Raw genomic sequence first — 23236 nt, forward strand, 5'->3', positions numbered from 1 at the left:
TTTTCAGGCATCATATTTTAAAAAACTCCTCCTAGAGATTTTTTCAGATCAACACCAAATTTAGTCAGTCTAATCTAAAGCCCTTTGTGACGTTAAATTGAGAAGACTTTGTTCTATGTTTCTCCATGAAAAAAAGAAGTTGTTGTAACTCAGCAACACTATGTCCGATCTGCCCCAAATTTCACATGTTCAATAAGAGTCCTGGCCTGAACACATCTAAATGCCAAAATTCCGTTATAATCATAGCGCCACCTGCTGGCAACAGGAAATTACTTGTTTTACACTAACTTAAACATACAATGTCCAATTTGCACCAAACTTAAGAGGCCAGGCCTGAAGACGTCTACATGTCAATATTCTGTTGTGGTTATAGCGCCACCATCTGGAAGCAGGAAGTTTGGCACATATAAATGACGACATATTCGTCCTATATTTACCACTTTAAATGCATATTGCTCACCTTTTGCTGATTTCCTAAAGCCACCGGGAGGCATTGAGTCCAGGTGTGAGGGCCTTTCAATGCTGCTTGCAGCTTTAATTTAAAATGTAATTTATTCCTGTGATGCAAAGCTGAATTTTCAGCATCATTACTCCAGTCTTCAGGGTCACATGATCCTTTACAAACCATTCTAATATGCTAATTTGCTGCTCAAGAAACATTTCTCATTATTATCAATGTTGGAAAAAAGCCTTGCTTTAATAATTTTTTTTGTGGAAACAGTAAGACCTCTTGAACAGCAAGTTTAAAATATTTTATTTTGTAACATTATAAATGTTTTATTGTCACTTTTGAACAATTTAATCCTTGCTGAATATAAGTATTACTAAAAAGCAATAATTAATAATAGAAAAATAAACTGATATCAATATACATATTTGTGTTTGAAACCATTACACTTATTTTGATTTTATCTTGACTTGAGTGTGAATATTTGAGTAAATCTGACACAGGCATACCATCACACACACAGAGCTTGTAGCAGCAGGAGCTGAGAGGATCTGTTGTGGATAAACAGATGGACAGTGTCTTCTTCCTCTTTCCGTTATGGTGAGGAGGTGTACGCTCAAGTAATCTGCAGAGGCCCGGGGCAGACACAACACACACATACACAAGTGTAGCTGTGCGCACACACACACACACACACATGCTCAAACACAAATTTAAATATACTTGGCTATTCATTACACAAGACGTGAAACTGAAAAAGGGGAATATTAATGAAGGGTAGCAGAGTGTTTATAATGGTAAAACATCTACATTCATCTTGTGCCTTATTTACACACTCACAACGTATTACCTCCTACTCGTCAGCCTAAAACCTCAAGCTAACCTGTCAGTGCCGAGTGATTCATAACCACTGTAGTCTTACTCAGAACCACCCAAGGCTATACCCACTCTTCTGTCCTGTCTCTTATCCTCTCCTGTGGCTGGCTGCATCTGGTGAAAAGTGGTCTATTTTAGAGAGTCAATAGTTTTGGTGTTGCGGGGGGTGGACAAACGGAGCTGGCCAACAGCCAGGAATGGTGAAATGGTGGGATAAAAAGGAGCCCACACAGAGCAAATTGAGAGGGTATGCTGCGAAAGTGACTTTTAGCAGTGTGCCAGTTCTGAGTACTTGAGAAGAGACTGAGAGACAGAGCAAACGGTGAGACAGCGAGTGACCTCTCTGAGTGTGGCGTCCGGTCAAGCAGAAGGAGGAGCGGATTGACCATGACCTGCATGGACCTGCGCTGCTGCTGTCCCTCTATCCCTCGCTCCACGCACATGCACAGCGACTCAGGGATGAGAAAAGAGGGTATGACCTCTGTGTTTATCTCCCCCTGGGGTATTCAGTCACTTACTCAAACTGCTGTGGTCACAAGTAGCATCTAAAGACGCATTTATCCCTCTAAAAGGTACATCAACATACATTTTAAATTTTTAGGTGGCATACATGTATTCACACAGGATTTTCAATAGTGTGACAAAAAATTAGTCACAAATTGATTGTTGAATCTTTGCACATCTGACTGAAAACAAGACACAGAATAACTGTCAAAACAAAGATCGAATGTAGATAAATATGCTAGTAGAATCTGGTGATGCACAACGCAAATGCCAAAGTTATCAGCAATTAGATTAGTTCAATCAAACTATTTTCATTCAGTAAGACTGTAATAAATTGATCAAAAGTGACAGGAAAGACAATTTTACACAAGACTTTATTTCAAATAAATCCTTTTCTTTTGAACTTTCTATTCATCAAAGAATCCTGAAAAAAATCCTGTTTTGATCTTTCATAACGATATTCATAATAGTATGTTTCTTGAGCACCAAATCAGCATATCTGAATGATTTCAGAAGGGTCATGTGACCCTGAAGACTGGAATAATCGCTGCTAAAAATTCAGCGTCGACATCACAAGAATACATTACATTTAAAATATATTAAAATAGAAAAGAGTTATTCTAAATGGTAATAATAGTTCACAATTTTACAGTTTTTACTGTATGTTTGATCAAATAAATGCTGCCTTGATTCTTTCAAAAACATTTAAACTGAAGTGTATATAATTCTAACCTCAAATAATAATAATTTTGGCTCTAATAAAAATGAACTGTCTGACTGTGTGCATGTATGGTCAGTATAGACTGAAGGTTCGCTTTCTCACTGTCGAGCCACGCTGCCACGAGGCTGAAAAAGACCCCCACAGGGACTGGTACAGATTGACCGATAGATTGAGAGATCGATAGATGAGTGAGAGATACTTCCTCTTGTGTTCATTGAAACCCCAGCTTATTTTCCGTTCCTTTACTCATCTCACCATCTCTTTTACACCTTATGGGAATAGTTTACCAAATATGACAATACAATACTCGTATTGTTCTAAATCTGTATGACCCTGTTATATAGAGCACAAAAGCTGATTTTTTATTTTTTTTTTTTTAATCGAAAAAACATGTTGGCCATTTCAGTATAATACATGTCATTGACGGCTGCGACTGTCAAGCTCCAAAATGACAAAAAAAAAAAAAACCATGAAGCATCATTAAAGTGATCCATAGCACTATGAACTATATCCCAAGTCTTCTAAAGCAATATGGTAAATTTATATGGAAACTGAACAAAATTTAATTTGCTCTTCCACTGAAAATCAAAACCATGCTCTTTAGCAAAACTCAAAGCTGACTTACGGGGGTACGGAAAATCTTTTTTGAAAGAACAGGTTAATATACAACGTATATATGAATTTTCTCACTGAGCTCTTCCAGTTTTATAAATCATTCTTTCTTTATCATCTTCTCATTTCTCTCACCTGCTTCTTTCATTCAGTCACCAAATGCATTTTCCTGTGAGAGAGAAACAAAAATCAACCCTTCTCCCAACAGGGTCCCACCTCTCTCTGATTCCCTTCCTGTAGCCTTGTTCCTCTAACAAACCCCCCGTTGACTGCAATCACACACCAGTATGCAGCGATGCCTGCCTCTCATGGCAGCCGACCACAAGACCAATTCTCACTCTGCCGATGAAGCCAGTAGTGCTGATGGCTGTTGAATACTCTACATCCTATCCATGAGACATTCTATCTTCAATCTCTCGCTCTCTCTTTCTCCAATCTCTTCTCTTTTCTCTGCCAAGTTGGCACATGAGAGGTGGGCACCAGTGCAGAGCTACGTTAAATATAGACATGACTAATGGCTTCTCTAAGGTACGCCAAATAAATCATATGCCCTGATGCCCCAGCCCAGCCGTTTGTCACTCAAAAGTTGATTCGAGATGAAGGAAGTTTAAGTGAGTGTCTACTGAGTGCGCAACAGACAGACAGAGACATTAAAATCAGAGATGAGCTGTACAATTTAATCTTGGGGGAAAAATATGGGGTGGGATGGGAAAGGAAATGTTTACATCTGGTTTACTATATTAAACCACATCCTGACTAGGTGAAATGTGACACATTTCCAAGTGATAGATCTGTCCAGAAGAAGAAGAAAAAAATAAGTTAAAAGTTAAAACACAATAAAAGCCAATATTTTGACATATTTGATGTGAAAATAAGAGTGGATTGAAGGATTGAATGTGGGCGGGGCTAAATTGTCCAAAAATTATTTATCAAGCAATATTGTATGCGTTTCCAAATTATATATATAAAATTTAGCAAATATTTGCTCAAATAAATAGATAAATGTATTGTTGCTAAATGCATTAGTTGTGGTTTTTAAATTATTTTTTAATCTAATAATTAATTTAACTAAATAATATAGAAAGAACAAAGAGCTTACTGCCTTATCGGAATGAAAACAAAGACAGAAGGACAAAAAGGATATAATACCTAATGGAAAACGTATGGAACCCACAAGTATCATGTGTCTAAGTAGCCATATCCTGTAAACATTACGATGCTTCCTGCTGTACAGTTTGCCTTATTTCAACCACATGCTTGAGATACTGGTCAAATCTCTCTCCGACATCAATCACACAGCTTCCTGTGATAAAGACCTGAAAAAAATCATTATGAGGAGCACAAAAATGCAGCGGATTCTTCATGTATCAGTCTCGCATAAACACCCACACACAGACGGTGAGTGTTGGGGGTTGTAGCACAGGTCAGTGAGCGCACGCCTTGGCAGATCCGTGCCACCTGCTAACAGCCTGGTACAGGCACGAGAGACGTCTGCAACATGTACTGGAGACCACTGCACAGGTCAAAGGTCATCAAGGCCCCACCCTCTGCTCAGAGGACGAAGCAACAAAGCTATTCACTTTACACACATTTACATTCACCACAGCGAAATCCATTAACCTGTTGGCAACATGTTTATGCCTTTCTATGCGGGTCCAGATTGTGAGAGTGTAGGTATGTAAGTGTGTGTGCCATTATGCTAAAAAAAAACATCTGTTCTGTCACTCCCATTTACTAGCGATACTAGCCAAATCACCTGGGGCCATTTTAGCTCTGTCCGTATGGCTTCTTGGTTTGCTCTAAACATTGAGTTTGCAGTCTTAAAAGAGCTTACGAGATCAAAATTGGAGGCATGTCCATGTCCGTTAACCTGATGCTGACCTATATACCAGTGTACACCTAAAAGTTGACAATTACAAATGTCCTTTCAAAAGTTTGGGGTCAGTAAAAAGAAATTAATACTTTTGTTCAGCAAAGATGAAGTCAATTGATAAAAAGTGACAAAGACATTTATAATGTTATGATTTTTTTACATTTCAAATAAATGCTTTCAAATAAATGTTTTCTTTTTTTTTTTTTTTTATTAACTTTGATAATAAATGTTTTTGAGCACCACTGGAGGATTGTCTCCTAAAAATTCAGCTTTTCTATCATGAAAAAAAAAAAAATAAAATAAATAAATAAATATATATATATACATATACATATACATATATATATATATATATATATATATATATATACACACATGTATATTAACTAGTGCTGTCAAATGATTAATCGCGATTAATAATATATGGGTGAGAACTGTGTATATTTATGTATATATATAAAGACAAACACATACAACATATATTTTGAAAATATTTATGTACATGTATATATTTATATTCACATAAATTATATCATATATAGACATATTTAATATATAAACGTAACATATTTTTCTTAAATATACATGCATGTGTGTGTATTTATATATACATAATAGATATACACAGTACACACACATATATTATGTAAACAAAAACTTATATTTTGGATGCGATTAATCGCGATGAATTGTTTGACAGCAATAATTAAAACAGAAATTAATTACTTTCAATTGTAATAATATTCCACAATATTACTATTTTTACTGCATTTGATCAAATCAATGCAGCCCTGATGAGCATAAGAGACGTCTGAATGATAGTTTATCAGAAAAAAAGTAAAAAATAATTTATAACAAAAGCAAAAAAAAGACAAAGTCCTCCTGAATGTTGTCCAGTAGCAAACAACATCACAAATGCACAACCGTAATCAGCAGTAATAGCTACTCAAACTCATTTAGTCATATTAGCATTACTGTGTTTGCTGTTGACTTTATGTTTGGCCAGGAAGAACTAAATAATTATGGAACATGGCAGCATGGCCTTTCTGGCCTTTCTCAGCAGGTGACCAAGCAACAGCTTAGCAATGTAAAGACAAGGGTAAAGACGTGCACACTGCACTGCTGCCTTTTTCTCTCTGTATCCTCACTGTGAAATTAAAAACAGATCTGTAGACACAGCGATCAGCAAGTGCCTTATGAGGCAGAAGAGCGGAGCAGTGAGGCAGAACGCTAAATGTGTCATAAACATGCACCATGAAAATCTCTGTAACATCATTGGACTAAAATTCTCTTAATGGCTATGCAAAGTGAAGCCTGTTTTTTTTTTTTTTTCAAATTTAGAGCTAGCAAATGCATAAATAAAGGGATTAAACTCTGTTGACTGTGCACATGAAGGGTTTGATTGGATTTCATGTTCGTTTTTATGATTATGAGGCTAATTTCTGTCCATGCAGCCAAGCGCATCTGCGTGTGTGCATTTGTCTGTAGTTGAGCGAGCGCGAGTGAGTTTATTCATCTGCTGTCAGGACCTATAAAGATGGACTCTGTCAGCATCTGTGCGGAGAGTGAGTATGTGTGTGCACGCAGGAAGGGGACAGCCAGGCGTAATTTCAGCAGATGTTGCCTGACAATGCCAGGGTGTGTGGATGGGCCTCCGGGGAGGAGAGAAGTGGAGTAGCAGTCGGATTCTGCAGTTGCACAGGCAAAGAGTGCAGTCACCACACGCCACACGACACCTCACCCAGAAACAATGACAGCCCACAAGAGTAAAGTGACAGGGGAGAGAATAAGAGAAAGGTAAATAAAGAGAAACGTTTTATGTACCGCTTGGGCCTTTATCAACCTGAGAAAGACCCCAGAGGACAACTTTAATAAGTGAAGTGACATACTGCCAAGTATGGTGACCCATACTCGGAATTCGTGCTCTGCATTTAACCCATCCAACGTGCACACACACAGCAGTGAACACACACACACCGTGAACACACACCCGGAGCAGTGGGCAGCCATTTATGCTGCGGTGCCCGGGGAGCAGTTGGGGGTTCGGTGCCTTGCTCAAGGGCACCTCAATCATGGTATTGAGGGTGGAGAGAGCGCTGTACATTCACTCCCCCCACCTACAATCCCTGCCGGCCCGAGACTCGAACCCGCAACCTTTGGATTACGAGTCCGACTCTCTAACCATTAAGTCTCAAATGCAGCATAATCCCTACATATATCCTTAGTAAGAATAAAACCAGAAAATAAATCAATCAAGCATGCAATGAAATAAAGAAAGAATTAAATAGAGACATATATAAATATATAACTATTTACAAATATTTTAATTAAATTTATAACCATTACACCAGGCTTCAGTGTTGCATGATCCTTCAGAAATCATTCTAATATGCTGATTTGGTGGTCAAAAAACCTTTTGTGACATTATTCTGCAACCATTAAAATACTTTTATTCAGCACAGATGCATTAAAATTTTTTTTAAAAATGACAATTAAGATATCTATAACATACAATTTTGAATTTTCTGTTCATCAAAGAATCCAAAGAATCAAAGTTTTCAGCAATGATACAATCGTAAATAACTGAGCATTGGAGCACCACATCAGCGTGATTTCTAAAGGATAATGTGATACTAAAGACTGGAGTAATAGCTGATAAAAATTCAGCATTGCCATCAGGAATAAATTCAATTTTAAACATTTATTAAAATAGAAAACTTATTTTAAGTCAGAATATTTCACAATAGTACTATTTTTACTGTATTTTTGATCAAATAAATGTAGCCTTTGTGAACATAATAAAAAAAAAAATCTTAATTATTCCTATCTTTTGATATCTGCAGCTTGAACTGTTTTGATGGTCTTACCTGTTTCAATAATGGTCTCCCAGCATGACCAAGCTGGTGTTAATCTGTTTTTTTGCAGGCAAGACCTGCTGAAAAGTGTCACAAACCCCTTTAAAACTGGCCAACAGCCAATCTTAGGCTGCTTTAGGTGATTTTACTAGCTAAGTAAGAGTATCCACATTAATTAGTTGTACAGAATAGCTCAGAAAATCTTGACTCCCAAGTATATGACAAGAAATGTTTGAGTTCAAATTGAGGCTTGCCAAATCTGATCACAGTTTGAAACATTTATAAGACCTCTAGATGAAATAAGTGTGTGATTACCAGGTTTTCTGTTCACTGAGATTGCAAAAAGATTGCTTTCTAACTTTTGGTTAGAAATCTGGTATCTCCATTGATCTCCATCCAAGCTGCCCTGAAGGCTAACCGGGAACATTTCCCAATTAGCATGTCCTAACACACTAATTACTAATCAGAGACCATTAAAATAATTGTACACATATGCCCCAAGAGAGCCATATGGCTGCATATGAGGCCTCCATCCGAACTGAGCACCAGCTGACAGTCGGCTAGTTCTTTAACATCGACCACAGAGCTGAACTTTGCTAATACTTATCATTAGATCTGCTCAGATAATCTAGATAATGGAGCTAAATGAGAGCTAATGTGTTTGACCTTGATGTCGGGTTGTAGTGAGAGCCCAGAGACGGGCTGCTTAATGAGAGAGGCTCTGACAGGGAACGTCAGAGTTCCACATAGAGGAACCTTTGTGTTCCCGCTCACCTTTGTGCATGCGTGTCCCCTTATCTTTCCCGCAAGAGCTGGAAAGACTTGCACACGTGCCTTCACCATGACTCACAAACACACTAGAAAGGCTAGATTCATTTTCCTTCGCTGAGTGATTTGTACTCTCAGGAATTCACTGATTACAGAGCGGTAAAAACACTCCTTTGTGTGTGCGTCAAAAAGGCCATCTACCTGTCTGCCACTGTTGTCCCAGATTTAAGCCCACAGGACAGGCGACGCATCCTGTGAAACAAGAACAGCAGTAACATGGAGGCGCTAAGGGGCCAAAATTTTAAGCCATGTAATAAGTGACATCTTCATGGTATCATTTAAAATTTAGGAGTACAGTACAACAAGCCTAAAAAAAACATGTTATGAAAAGCCCTGGCAGCTAATTAGAATATTACAACAGGGTGTCATGGGCCAACACAAACAAAAAGACAAGCTTAGTTTTGTGTCTCATTAGGTTCACACCTCAAACACTATTGAGAAGTGAAGTAACAGAGCTATTCACAACTCGTTTTCACAACATTCTTTTCTTTCCTCAACAAAACTTTCAAACTTCAAAAGGCAGAAATGTCAGTGTCCTTTCTTTCTTCTTTCCTTCCTTCCATTTCAATCTTTTCCTCTTGGTAAAACTATGGGAATGGCAATGCACTGACATAGATGCCAGTGTCACTTCCTTCCACTTCTTTTCTTTCTTCCTGCCCTCAACAAAACCAGAAGGAAAGCTCAAAACACAAGAAATGTCACTGTCACTTCCTTCCTTTCTTCCATCTATCCTTCCTTCTTCCCTTCCTACAACAAAACTCAAAAGAATGGGTGCAGTAACAGAAATGACCAGTTCCACAGTGGCTGTGAAAGCCCATGTCTGCCACATAGGGGAAAAAATAAATAAATAAATACATATAATATAATATATATAAAGCTGAAGTAAAAATTGAAATAATTCTGACATTTATCTCATTGATTATTTAATCATCTCATGAGACTTAGCATTTCATAATTTCGACTTAACCTTATATCATTCATCATAATGTTTATTTCAGTTTCGACATTCATCCATACATCTCAATTTAAGTCCATTTGAAGTTGTCATCTCATAACTACGACTTAGTATCTCAATTTCATCTTTGTACATCATGATTTACCAACCCAATCATGGCTTTTTCTCATGTAGCAGAAATATACACAAGTATAACAAAGCATGCAAAATAGTCAGTGTGCAAAGAGCGTGTGCAATTTAGTGGCATCACTCCAAATGGTGCAATTTCCCCTGTGAAATGCACACAAAAGATGCTATCAGTCTGGGGCTTTTTGCAGGTGCTAGACAGACAAAGCTAGTGATTCTCCATCGTATCTATGTGTCATCAAATACATGTCAAGGTGGGAGGAGGGAGAAAAAAGGTCCATCATCACAATTAACAGCTCTTTATTTTAATTAGCCTTGCATTGTCAATGACGACACCTGAATAATGCAAAAGAAGCTGGTTGTTTAATATTCCTTCAAAGTTCATTTGAAACAATTTTGTTTTCCAGCTATATTCTCTCCTGATGACTCACGATTATTACTGGCGAGTTTGTTCCGCCTGATTAACCGCTAAGCAATAGTAGGCATTTATTTGCTTATTTAAAGGCGAGAAAGGTGGACAGACTGCTGAGATAAAGATACTACTGAGGCCATGGACTGCTAAAGGGTGACTTGCAGCTGATGTACCGCAGCCTGGACCACAGAACTGTTTTGCATAATTGACTTCACACTTCACAAAATAGATTCTCGCTCTGTAACGGTTACAGTCACAAGACCACACCACACTAGACAGAGAAAAAAAGACAACTTCGAAGAAATGGACAGCTTCTTGTTTTATCTTCCAACTCCTGTTTTCCTAAATCATGGAAACATAAAAGGACCGACATCAAACCGACATCCACTCAAAATGATATTCACTAATTCGCAGTCACGCTCCGACTGAAGTCTCTACAACCCGGGAGAAACAAGTGGAGGCTAGACAAGCATGCAAAGCTAAAGCTCTTTTAAAGGTAGGGTAAAATTTAAAAATATGTATAATTACTTTGCTAACTTGTTAATACCGTGATGCTATATTTTGCATGATATCCCATACTGAACAACATATAGAAATGAAACGCTATGCATATACATATAGGAATTGTATTAAGGCTGCATTATCCCCTTCTTTGGATTTCTGTCGTTGAGAGGAAAACACAGGGACAATGACAAACTTAAGGTACAGTAGAGTCTAATATTCAATACAAGTGGATTTTCATGAAAAAATGATAAAGTGGACAGCACTCACCAATGACAGGAGAGAATGTGACCAAATGAATGAATAAATGGCCTGTTTCTTCCATTAGCACCATGAACTGAGTACATGGAAGAATGGTGTGAATTAACAGAAATATATATATATATTTTTTTTTTTTCTCTCTTTCTCGTGCCCTCTTTCTATTCATCCCCCATTATCTCTCCAAGTCTCTCTTTCTCTCTGTCTCCCCCCACCTGCACTCAGAACAGTCTGTGAGTCAGCATACAACACACACTGGTCAGTCCGTTGCCATGGTGATGGTGCAAGCTGAGGGCAAAATCGACAGCTTTTAAGAAGCGCAGACGCTGCTAGAATTTAAATGGTCGGCAGTGGCAGGAAAGGCTGCATGTGTGTGTGTGTGTCTTTTTTGGGGCCCAGATTAGCTGCCGGCATACAAGAAGACAATCGAATAGTACAAAAAAACCTAACAAGACCTCTGACAACCATCCCTTGATCCCATTCCTCGAATCTAAGGATGAGAGCCAAAAAAGGGCTTTGATTGACAGGACCTGTACAAAACACCTCACTTTCCTCTAGGGTCATTCGGATACGCCAAGTCTGCACTGCTCAAATCCTCTTAGAACATGATTGTGTTCCTGTGATGTGCAGCATGAATGAGAAAAACAAAAACACACATGAAATACAAAAAAAAAAAAAAAAAAAAAAAATGAATGCATTTGTAAAGCTCAGTGACTCAGTATTTGGCTCGATCCCGAAGGAGCAATGCTGTAAATGTGTCATATTAATTGTGTTAAGACATGGATCACATAAGATATAAGAATACTATAAAACTAAACTTGCTGAATAGTAAAGAAAAATCAATCCATTTGTTTAGCCATCAACTTAGGGAGCTTGAAATAATAGCTGCAGTAATGCAAGCACATCGACCTGTTCTCGCTGGTACCAAGAGAATTTCAAATAGTTTTTGAAGTAGAGATTTTTATGGTGTCGGTTAGTAAATAAAAAGTGAATGTTTACTGGTAAAATGTGATATATAGAAAGGGCAATGTCATAAATAAATATAATATGGAAATTAAATACTGTACCTTAAAAATTCATGTCCCCTGGTGAGTAATTTCAATGCACTGTTTCTGTTTAACATTAAATCCACAATGTAACACCTTCACAAAAGTTTTATTGAAAGCCAACTTGCTTTACTTGTAAAAATTACAAAATACAAATTGCAAATCAACAGAAACAAAATAACACATAAAAGAAATTAAACACAAATGGGGATGTCTGCAGCTTTAAATACAGTTCCACAGATGATACACACTCCACATAGAATGCAAAGGGTCGTATGCATGCGTATGCTGCATTGTGTGTAAACTAGTCGCTCCTGCAACATTGCATCTTTCCAGCATAACAACAACACACGTGATTATTGCTTTAAATATGAACACATTTCACTTAGAACCAGACTTCAAATGTACAAAATGGAGGATGAAGCCACTATCAAAGCAGCTGAGATCTCAAGATCTATCTGTTGGTTCTATTTACACATCAGGTATCAAGAAAATTTTGATAAAAACCAATTAAGCAAATTCTTCTGTATAAAGCTATTCAGGTTGTTCATCGCCATTCCGCAACAGAACAAAACAAACATCTTAAGGGATGAATACGCACACACGCAACAGCACATATAGCTGGTTATTAACATTCACAATATACAAATTGCAAAACAAAAAACTTTTTTCAATGATTGTCTCCAAAGGTTTGCTAACGCAGTCAAAGAAAATTTTTATTTATTTTTGGTTTTCTTTTCAGTACTAGAAAAAAGTACTAGAGAAAAGTGATAAGAGTTTTAATGTCAAGTAGCTTTCTATTTACAGTGAACGTGACATTATTCACAGCCTAGTAGAAAATCCCGCAGTTAATAATTCAATAATGTTCAATGACACACTCTGGCGTTTATAGCTGATTATTAATCTACATTTAGCCATTCCACTTAGTTGTGTACATAACAAAATGAAGGCACTCTTTGTATGCGAAACTTGAGAAAGAACAGGGGAATTACTCGCTATTAATCTGTAAAAATAACCCACTTCAACTCCAACTAAACAGGGTCCAAATAATTAAAAATTAATTTTTTAATGCCCGCCAAAATGTGCCGTGGAAACATTCAAATATGTTGAGCTTACTTGTCCGACCTTCCTGTGTATTTTAACTTAGCGCACAGTTTTCTTTATGAAGAAGAAAATAATGCTTTTTAGAATCATTTTGACACATTAACAATTGTGCAATTACCTAAAGCTAGCCTAACAAAAGATATCAAAACAATAACGGCTATTATGTGTTGTCTTTCAGAGCAAAAAATAAGGCACATCTCTCTGGTCAAGGTTTTCATTATTATAAAGGTTATTATATCACAAATGTGTTTCAAAGGTTTTTGAAAGCAGTTCTGTTCATCTTTTGAGGGGGAGCAATAAACACTGTCCAACTGAAAATGATCCTCTCAAAAAAAAATCTAAATGGAAATAAGACTGTGTAGGATTGTCTCCTTCATGTAAATAAGTAGTAATTAATTTAAGTATTTTTTTTCCTTCAGAGCATAAACGATACTACAAAATTTAAGAAAAAAAAAAGGTTGACAAATAAAACAAACTTCTGTCAATCAAATGATGTGCATGGGAGTTGTGATCAGTGCAGCTTTGGTTTGACATTCATTCAGTTCCAGCCCTTAATACATGCCCTTAGTCCACACCATGTTGCTGTGATACCCTGTGCTGTGGTACCCAGGGCTGGGGTACCCTGGGCTTTGGTACCCTGTGCTGTGGTACCTTGCCATGCTTTCGAAGTCATCTCCTACCTGTTTGGTGTTATATTTTGAAGAGTTGGCCTTGTAGCTGTAATCCGAATACTGGTCTGAGCCTGTTGAGTTGTTGTCCCCGGTTCCTACAAAGGTGTTGGTGGCCGGCAGGTCCTGCACTGCCTGGTGTTTCTTTGAGGCAGAAGGTGACTGAGGTTGGAGCTGAATGGATGGCAGAGGAGAATTAGACCGATAGTGTCGCCCCAGGTCTGGGCTCCCAGGGGGGTAGTTGAGCGGCAGGTGAATCCTTGGGCTATCGTTGACGCTATCATTCATGAGGTTGAACTTTAGGCCTTTCTGGAGACTATCCCCCTCATCCTCCTCAGATGGGTTGGCAGGCTTTGGAGCTTTGCTTTTCTTTGCCTTCTTGTTCTTGTTGCTCTTAGGTCCTGGTTTGGGGGCATAGAGGTCTTTGGTCTCCTTCTTGCCTGCCTGGTAGCCACTTTTATTCTCCTTCAGCATGACATGCCTGATGATCATAGCCACTGCAATGATTAGAACAACCACACAAAAGCCACCCAAGACTGCAAAAATAATGTTACTTGGCCCGTCTCGAGAATAATCGGGATCTCCCGCAATGTCCATTTCAAGTGGTGTATAAAGACTGTGTCCAACAAGTCCTTCGACGTGGGAGACATTGCCGATGGTCTCATTGACATAAATGTGCACCAGTGCAGTTGTATGGCGTGGTGGTGTGCCTTTGTCATTAACTTTTACTACCAGACGGTGGAGACCAATGTGTTTGGATGTGAACTCTTTAGCCAATGTAACCTCACCTTCTGAAGAGATGCGGAACAAGCCATGCGGGTTGCCCCCTACAATACTGAACTCCAGCTCCGAATTTAAACCGATGTCCATGTCCTCTGCCTCAACACGTTCTACGTGGGTTTCTGGGCTGGTGCGGGGATCCAAGAACTTGTATGAAGAGTTTGAGGGCTTGGTGACATATGGCGCATTGTCATTCTCATCAAGAACATTAATGGTAATGCCAACATAGGAGTAACGTGGTGGATCACCTCCGTCAATAGCTTTAAGTCGGAAACTGTAGGTGCTCTCCTTTTCTCTGTCGAAGGAAATAGTCGAAAGTATGGTGTACGTTCCATTTTGAATCATAAACTTGCCATTGTCTGGTTCTACAGAGAGTTGAACACGAGCATTGTCGCCCTCATCGCGATCGTTGACTGTTACCATTCCAACAGGACTAAGGGGTGGCATGTTTTCTTGGACTGAAAAGCTGTAACCACTGAGCATAAATTTAGGGTCATTGTCATTCCTGTCGAGCACCTTAACAACAACAGTGGCAGTTCCTCTCAAGCTTGGTACACCTTTATCAGCTGCTGCGACTAGAAATTGATAGTGATCTAATTGTTCACGGTCCAACTGGCTCATGACACGCACTTCTCCTGTGTTAGGGTTAATTTCAAATAGCCCCTCTGGGACTGATCCACCAGTTATACTGTATGTCAGCTCTGCATTAGTCCCACTGTCGGCATCCGTGGCTACCACATCCAGAACCTTGTCACCTGGCTGGTTCTCCTCAGCAAATTCTACCTCGTACAAAGAGGGCGAGAAGACCGGGGAGTTGTCATTCATGTCTGTCACTTGCACCTTCAGGGAATTTGTGCTGGATAGTGCAGGGTTGCCAGAGTCCACGGCCACAATTTCAATCCTATAGTCTTTGATCCTCTCGTAGTCCAGCAGCATGGTTGTCTGGAGGAAGTATTTCCTCTTGCGGTCGTTACCTGTTTCACTAGCTGAACGCAGCTGGAATGGGACATCCCCTGCGACCACACAGGTCACAACTGCATTTTCACCTTCATCACGATCTGATACCTCCACCAGAGCCACAGCTGTGCCTATAGGCATGTCCTCCGATATGTTAGCAACACCATCTTCATGTGTCACAAGGCCAATGCCCCGGATTCTGATTAAGGGTGCATTGTCATTCTGGTCCTTCACTGTAATAGTCACGAGGGCTTTGGAGCTCTTCGATTGTGGACCATTGTCTTTAGCTTGGACGTAGAACTTGAGCATGCTGATATCTTCACGATCCACCGAGCCTTTGACGAAAATGATGCCTGTGTTGCGTTCAATGCTAAGGAGCCTCTGGACAATTGGTGATGCCTGGTGGAGGCTGTAGGTCACCTCTCCATTGGGTCCCATGTCAGAGTCATTGGCCTTCACCTAAATCAACACAACACAAATGAAACTAAGCAAAGTACTGAAACATTCATTTGCAAAACAGTTTATGTAATCACAGGTTTACACATCAATGTCAGTATAGGGATTAAAATGCTTGGTCAGGACCTTCGTAAACGGATAAAGATCATTGTAAGTGTCAATGAATTTGCATGCCAAAAACACACTTAAAAAAAGACCCTAAGCTCATCCAAGAACTACATCAGACTAATTAATAAATTAACTGAATTTCCCTGAAATTTAAAATAAAGCACACATCATTTGATTCCAGAAAACAGCTTGTGCTTTCACTAATTAGTAATACCATAATGCTATTATTATTCAATTTTCAATAGGCCTATATAAGGAGAGAAATGGGAAATGCACTTACTCAGAGGGGTTAAATATGATTGGGTTGTGTTTTGTGTTAAATTAAATTCTCCAAAATTAGCTGTAGTTTGCTAGATGAAATTAATTTGAGATTTGAGATTAAATCACTTAAATTACTCAGTCTTGGCACAGATTTCTATAATTTTTTCTGGTCTATAGTGGACCTGGGAATAAATTTAAACAGCTCTAAATCGAAGTGTGGCTTGATTAAAGCTTTCAAGCAATCAAGATTCCCTTGTTCCTGCTGCATCCTCTCCTCTTTCCGTCTTTGGCTGTGTATGAAACGTGCATGGTGTTTCAGTCCATGTATTACAGCGAACAGCCTTAATCTGAAGCAGTCATAAGATTATTCATGGTGCTTAAGTTATTATTGCTCTATATGAGTCACTCCATTTCATCCTCCATGCAAACTGGGAATTCATTTAATTTTATGTATTTGAAGAGCATTTCTCTGAACAAGCTGAAACACTCCATCAACATTTCCAACCTCTGAAATCACAAAATTAAGTTTTAATACCACTACTGCTTATTTATTTTGGCTTCAAAGAATGCTATTGAGGACTGAGAGGAAAATAAAGTCTTCTGACATACTCTTTGAATACAACTTGGTTGCATGGATTAATTGTTGACTGAGAGATTACCAGTCATTAATAAAACAATTTTTGCCTGGACACTTGCCTCAGATTGATCTTGGAAAGCTTCCAGCCTTCACGGCTATCCTAATCTTAGCAGTGCTCTCGTTTCCACAACAACTCAACATGTAATTCTCACCGCCAGTCAATACCTCGCTCCTGTTTTGTAAAGCTTGTGTTTAAAGGGACCATGAGGCATCAATCGATTGCCTGTGAAAATATGATTTGGCTTTCCCATTTCTTCCGATTTAACCCTGTTGTGTGGGAACCGAGGCCAAAGCCCATCGGGATAACTGAGACTTCCATTTACAAGAGCTTGTCAGGCTCTGTATGTGGGGCTTAAGTGCACTTCTATTGCCAAGCTGTCAAATCAGCTCCTCTATTACTTATTGCCCAATCTAAATGTTTAGCATAACATACAGTATGCTTTCTTACAGGTACGTTTATTGAGACACTTGTGTCACAACATTTTTACTTGATTCATATTTTATATAATAAACATTAAATATACATAAACAGTCACTGTATAAAATTTAAATATAATAATTATAAGAATAATTTATTATGAATTCAGCAGGCACTTTCATGCAACATGAAATACAACGCATTCAAGAATATATAATTTTCCAGCATATGACATAACATTTGTTTAGTTTTAGATAGAAAGTATGACTTAAAAAAGAGATTACTTACTTGTAGAACAGAATGACCCACTGGGCTGTTTTCTGGGAGCTCACCCTCGTAGTGTGACTTCTCAAATTTGGGCACGTTGTCATTAGCATCTGTAATGGTGATCCTGAGCAGGGCGCTACTCTGGCGGGGTGGAGAGCCTCCATCGACCACTTTTATGTTGAGGTCATATGAATCTCGCTGCTCTCTATCCAGGTTTCCCAATACAATGAGTTGTGGCAATTTCTCATCTGAGTCTTGTGCCACCTGCAGGCTGAAAAGGTTAGCAGCTTCAGGGCCAGTCGTTAGTGCGTAATCGGCGATGCCATTACTTCCCGAATCCTTGTCGGTGGCCACGGGTATTGGGAAAAGCGCACCCACGTGCGTGTTCTCTGGGATCGACAGTGTCAAGACGGGTGAAGAGAACTGTGGAGTGTTGTCGTTCTCATCCAAGATCTCGATGCGGCCTTCGATGAGCCGAGGTCCTGTGCCTTTCATCAGGTCTGTAATAGATACCTCAAATTCTAGGAAACAAGGATCGCCCTCGAAAAGGTTACGACAGTCCTTGAGAGTCTCACGGTCGATTGGGGTCTCCGTAGTGTAGATTTCTCCAGTTTTGCCATCGACACGGAGGTAAGGTGTGCCCACCTCGAGCTTGTAAAGGTGACCGGTGTCTGGCAGGCCCTGGTCAGATGCCAAGCTGCCAATCAGTGTGTTAGGCGGCTGCTCCTCGGTCACCTGGTAGATGATGGTGCTGACTACATTTGCAGAGCAACAGAGGAGAAGGAACATCCACACTAGCATGGCACTCCACCGTGACCACATCGCATTGGCACTCTGGCACATCATCAGTCTGTTGCTGCAAAAGATCAAGCAAACAAACAAATAAGATTAGAGAAACATTCATTCTTCAGACATAATCCATCAAAGTCTCTGACAGTGCCAAGAAGCCTGTAAAGCGATGGCAGCCACTGAGTTTTATGGTACTGATTCCCTGAGATTTATGATTGATCGCCCCTTCATGTGTTGTAAACCTCTCCTTTTTAGAGGTAGTAAATGTGTCACAAACAGTTACTTGTGTTTGACCTTCATTCTGCAAACTTCATGTCATGTCTAATTCATAAAGACAACATATGCCCGTATTCCTGAGAGATGCATTGGCTGACTGACCCTACGAGAGGAAGAAGCTAGCAGACAAGTGATGTCCATTCAAATAATTCTGTTACTCTGCTTGATCTACCTTTTTCAAGCTATTGATAAACTGTCTCAGCTCTCATTTCCAGAACCATGCATGGGGTCAACGAAAGTGTGAAATCCATCAAAATCAACCAACACGATTCTTTTTATTCATCTCCCAGAGTCGTATGCATCATTTCAGCCAAAACCAAAAAAATCTTAGGAAGTACAATTAAATTTATTTTTGGACAATGTTACTCTCAGCATATAGAAAAAAAAAGTTATTCATTTTATTTATTTAATATTTATTTTAGTTACTTTACCTCAATTCCTACCCTTATCTAAAACCTGTACTTTATTCTGTAATACAAATAAATCCAAAATCACAGTGAAAACTGGGGGCAAAACAGTAAAACTAAACTAAAAAAAATAATAAATAAATCTGATGGTAAATCTTTGGGTTTGTATTTATTTATTTTTTTATTTTATACCAAGCAAACACCAAATTTGGTTGATTTGTAAATGTATTTGCTTTATTTGGATATGTTTTGAGATATAAATGTGTATTGTTTTTGTATCTTCGTGATATTAAGTGTATTATGGTAATACGTGTTTTAATGAGCGCAGGTGATAGCTTGGTAGCACATGGCACTGAGGAAGGGTTAATACCCGAAATTGTTTTGAACTTTTGCACCTTTGCACTTTTTTTGCACAATTTTGTGACCTGAATAATATAAGCCTTTTGGGCTAAATTTGGATGAGTGCGGATCTCTTTCGTCTTTCTGCGCAGCTTATATTATTGGCCTATACTGGACTTTTGGACGAGTGTTTGGTGCTACGACCTTTTATATTTTTTACTCTGACAAAGAAAGACCACCATTATGTTAGGACCATGGGGAGAAAACTACAAAACATTTATTTATTTATTTTTAAAGGAGAAATGAAACCAAAATTATGGCTTCTTGAAAACAGTATCACGTGTGAATCTTCCCTTTCCTGTCTTTAAGTTATTGAACACATGGGAGAATAGTGTGGTTTTCTAATCTTCCAATGGCCACTTCAGCAGATAGCTATTCACAGCAAATGGCTCCCAATTTGTTGCAACATCACACAACCTCGGAGAGGTGTGAGATGGACTATAGAGGGCGTCTTGACAACATCCCCCTCCTGCCACTTCACCAAACATTAACAACCTCAGCATGAGGTAGCATGAGGTACTGCAAAAGACCACAAAAAAGAACAATCAAATAAATAAATTAGATTCTGTTAATCCAACATGTTTAAGGTCAGGTTACTTTGATGTTTCCCACAGAGGTAATTGCAGACCCCTGTAACATATGTGGAATGTTATCCCACCACGCTCCCCATGGCTAATGAGGCAGAGCTGCTAGATTACTGTCCAGAGGAGACAGACACCTCAATTCGACCCAGCGGTGAACCAATGGGGGATGTGTGAGCACTGGCACCAGTTACATTCTGCCTGTGTGAATACCAAACCTAAAGAATAAAAATCAGTCTTTAAATGTCACCTTCCATAAGGTTGAAAAAAAAAATATCATTGTGTAACTTTGTTAAAAACCACAAATATACAAAGAAAAATGGCTGTCAGCATATTGGTGCAGCCATTTGGTAACTAATAGGAAGTGGCTTCTTCCATACACTCACCAGTATTGATTGGTTGTAGCAGTTTAGTGCATGTACCATTCAATATTTTTCCATTAGCGGAGTGAGCCTTTCACAAACACATTACAAAGAATGTATGGTTAGAGCGACAAAAATGGCTAAGGTAACTGCAACAAGCACACGCTCCCCTAAAGGCAGTTTTAATACACACAAATTAAGACACCAGTGACTACAAACACACTCGCACAACTGCAGCCACAAGGCAACGACACTGTAGGGAGAACAATGCACTAATGAGGCTGAAATGAAGGGTGGAATGTGTGACCCTGATCACACATATGATGAGAGCTTGACTCGTTTCATACTAATTTCACAGTCTAATTCTGAATCTGTCGAGACAGACAACTCTGGCACACTTTCATGCAGCTAATTAAACAGCGCAGACCGCAAAGGAGGCTGGAGAGGTGAAAAATACCTCACCTTTAAAACAACCTATCTCTCATTGTGGTTTCGAACGACCATCTTATGGAGTTGGCATTTCACAATGATGTGTCAGAGTCTTTGCTGAAGGTGCGTGTTGAATTTTGTACCATGTGTTGATGAAAAAACGGTCAACATGAAAAAGCAGGGCAGGGACCTCAAAAGCACTGGGTCAAGGATTAACCGGGCTGAACAAATGGCACTCAAATGCTATTTGTTTAAACAAAAAGGACAAGAACTATATATAAACTAAACCAAAACATCCCATCTTCATCATGTGCTGGAAAAATCAACAAAGCTCAAAAACATTCTCGCAACATGAAAAGCGTGTGAATCTGTTTGTTGCGATGAAGGGTTTAAGAATCTCTCACGACATTCGCTCTCAAGGGCCCGGCGCAAAGAGTCTGTGTTAAGGGTCACTGTACACTGGGAACCCCAATGTGGGCCGTAGACATCCTTTCCCACACTCTTCTCTGAAATCGTGCGCACATATGTATGCGCCTTACATCTGTGGGTGTGTAAAAGTTACACACAAGATCTAAAACAACCACAGCAAAAGAATATCAGTGAGTGTTTGCGAGCACAGGCTCGGGAAAATGGAAAATCTTAGAGAAAAACGTGAAGGTCATGAAAAATAGGAAAACAACTGAACGTGTTTGAGTATATGAAATTTAAGGGTGGCAATGGCTCGGGCTTTTGGCTAAGAACTCTCCTTTGTAATGGAAATGTGTAAGTGCATATGTGTGGCGTGCCTTAACGACAACAACATTTACAAGACACAGGAGGCCCTAACAGAGTCAAATCAAGCACTGCTACCTAGACGGCTTTCCTTTCAGTTGCAGAGAGTTAGCACTTAGCCTTCTCACAGGTACACAAAAAGCCTAGCCATTACAATGACAATAGGCCGTCGGTGGGGCTTTTCTTCACCTCCGAGCTTTGATCGTCATCATTACATGGTCAGAGAGGCGATTTATGACAGGCCCTAAATCAACACGCACCGTCCACCTCTCTAATAATGTCTTCAAATGTGCCATCGTCGAGCCGCAGCTAAGATCTCCTCGCAGGGAGACAGGCGTCACCAGAGTGTGGTATTTATGACTACTGTCATAATCCTGTGAGAATTTATGCTTGGCTCTCAGGCTGTGTAGCCTAATTCATCTTGTACTGCTGTGTATAAGCTGGATGTCATTAATATAATCAATAGCTGTGAGCGCAAAGAAAGGCGTGAATCGGCGTTTCCCCTATGGAGTCTAACAATCAGCTCTTTATGGATTATTCACAGTACATTTGGCCAGAATTTTCACATCAGCCTTCGGGGGAACACGGTTCCCCTCTCATTTCCTGTCCGCAAAAACCACATTATGTTCATTTCACACCTGGTCTCTTGTAACAACACCTCCTACATCTCTCTGTCTTTCTCTTTCATACACACACACACACTGTCCTTTTATGCCCTACCGTGCCCTCTCAGAGACGCGCTCATATATATATATACTGCCGAGAAGGCCATTGTGTCGTTGCGCAGGGGGAGGTTAACAGATTTAACGGGCTAATTACTACTCTAAAGCCTCCCCCGCTGACATGCTTTAAAATTGCTGTATGATTTTCTCTCTCCCTCACTCTCACCGTCTCGCTCTCCTTCTTTCCTCTTTAGAGATTTGTAACGAGGAATTCATCATTGTACCAACGCTCACCCTTCCTCTGCCAGCAAAAAAAAAAACCCATGGGAATATGAGGATGGCATACCTCTGCCAAGATACCCCCCCAGGTGGCATCCAGCTCAGCATGAAACAGCAAGGTGATTCTAGGGAAAATAAAGCAATAAAAGCATTTACGTAACCGGCATGGCAGGAGTCGGATTCCTGGACGAGGCACAGCAGTGGCACTGCGTCACGGTAACGCACTGAGTCAATGATTGTTCTAACCCCTCCCCATGCTGGTTTCACTGCGATAATTAAAGAATTAAATTAAGGCGGTGACATTTATGAGGGTTCAGGAGTCAGCTCTTGTCTGAAGCCAGGAGAATGATTGACTCAGAAGGAAGTGTGAGTACTGCATCTGTCCTAGGTTAATGGTTAACTCATCCGGCTCAACTGACATTTTAGTGCGCACCTGAAGTGCGTATTTGAAAAATATAGCATAAAAACTGAAGATTTATTTGCTTACTGTTACACGAGGTAAGCCGATAGACTCACCAATTGAATAATGTTGCCGATTAATCAGCAAGAAGATCGAAAAAGTGTGTAGTGACCTGTGAATAAAACGCATTCATATGCACTCATTCTCATG

General features: G+C 39.4%; 1 protein-coding gene across 1 annotated transcript in view; it reads right to left on the reverse strand.

Moving 5' to 3' along the window:
* Positions 1–23236, reverse strand: part of LOC306852935 (protocadherin-1-like) — a 160857-nt gene that overhangs the window by 133752 nt on the left and 3869 nt on the right. The window contains exons 2-3 of the mRNA XM_079390048.1: positions 17693–18527; positions 13800–15983 (exon numbers count right to left, since the gene is read on the reverse strand). Of these exons, the coding sequence (XP_079246174.1) occupies positions 13800–15983; positions 17693–18517 (3009 nt within the window). The 5' untranslated portion in view covers positions 18518–18527. The remainder of the gene's footprint in view (positions 1–13799; positions 15984–17692; positions 18528–23236) is intronic.

This window comes from Barbus barbus, assembly GCF_936440315.1.
Source record: "Barbus barbus genome assembly, chromosome: 33".
Classification (NCBI taxonomy): domain Eukaryota; kingdom Metazoa; phylum Chordata; class Actinopteri; order Cypriniformes; family Cyprinidae; genus Barbus; species Barbus barbus.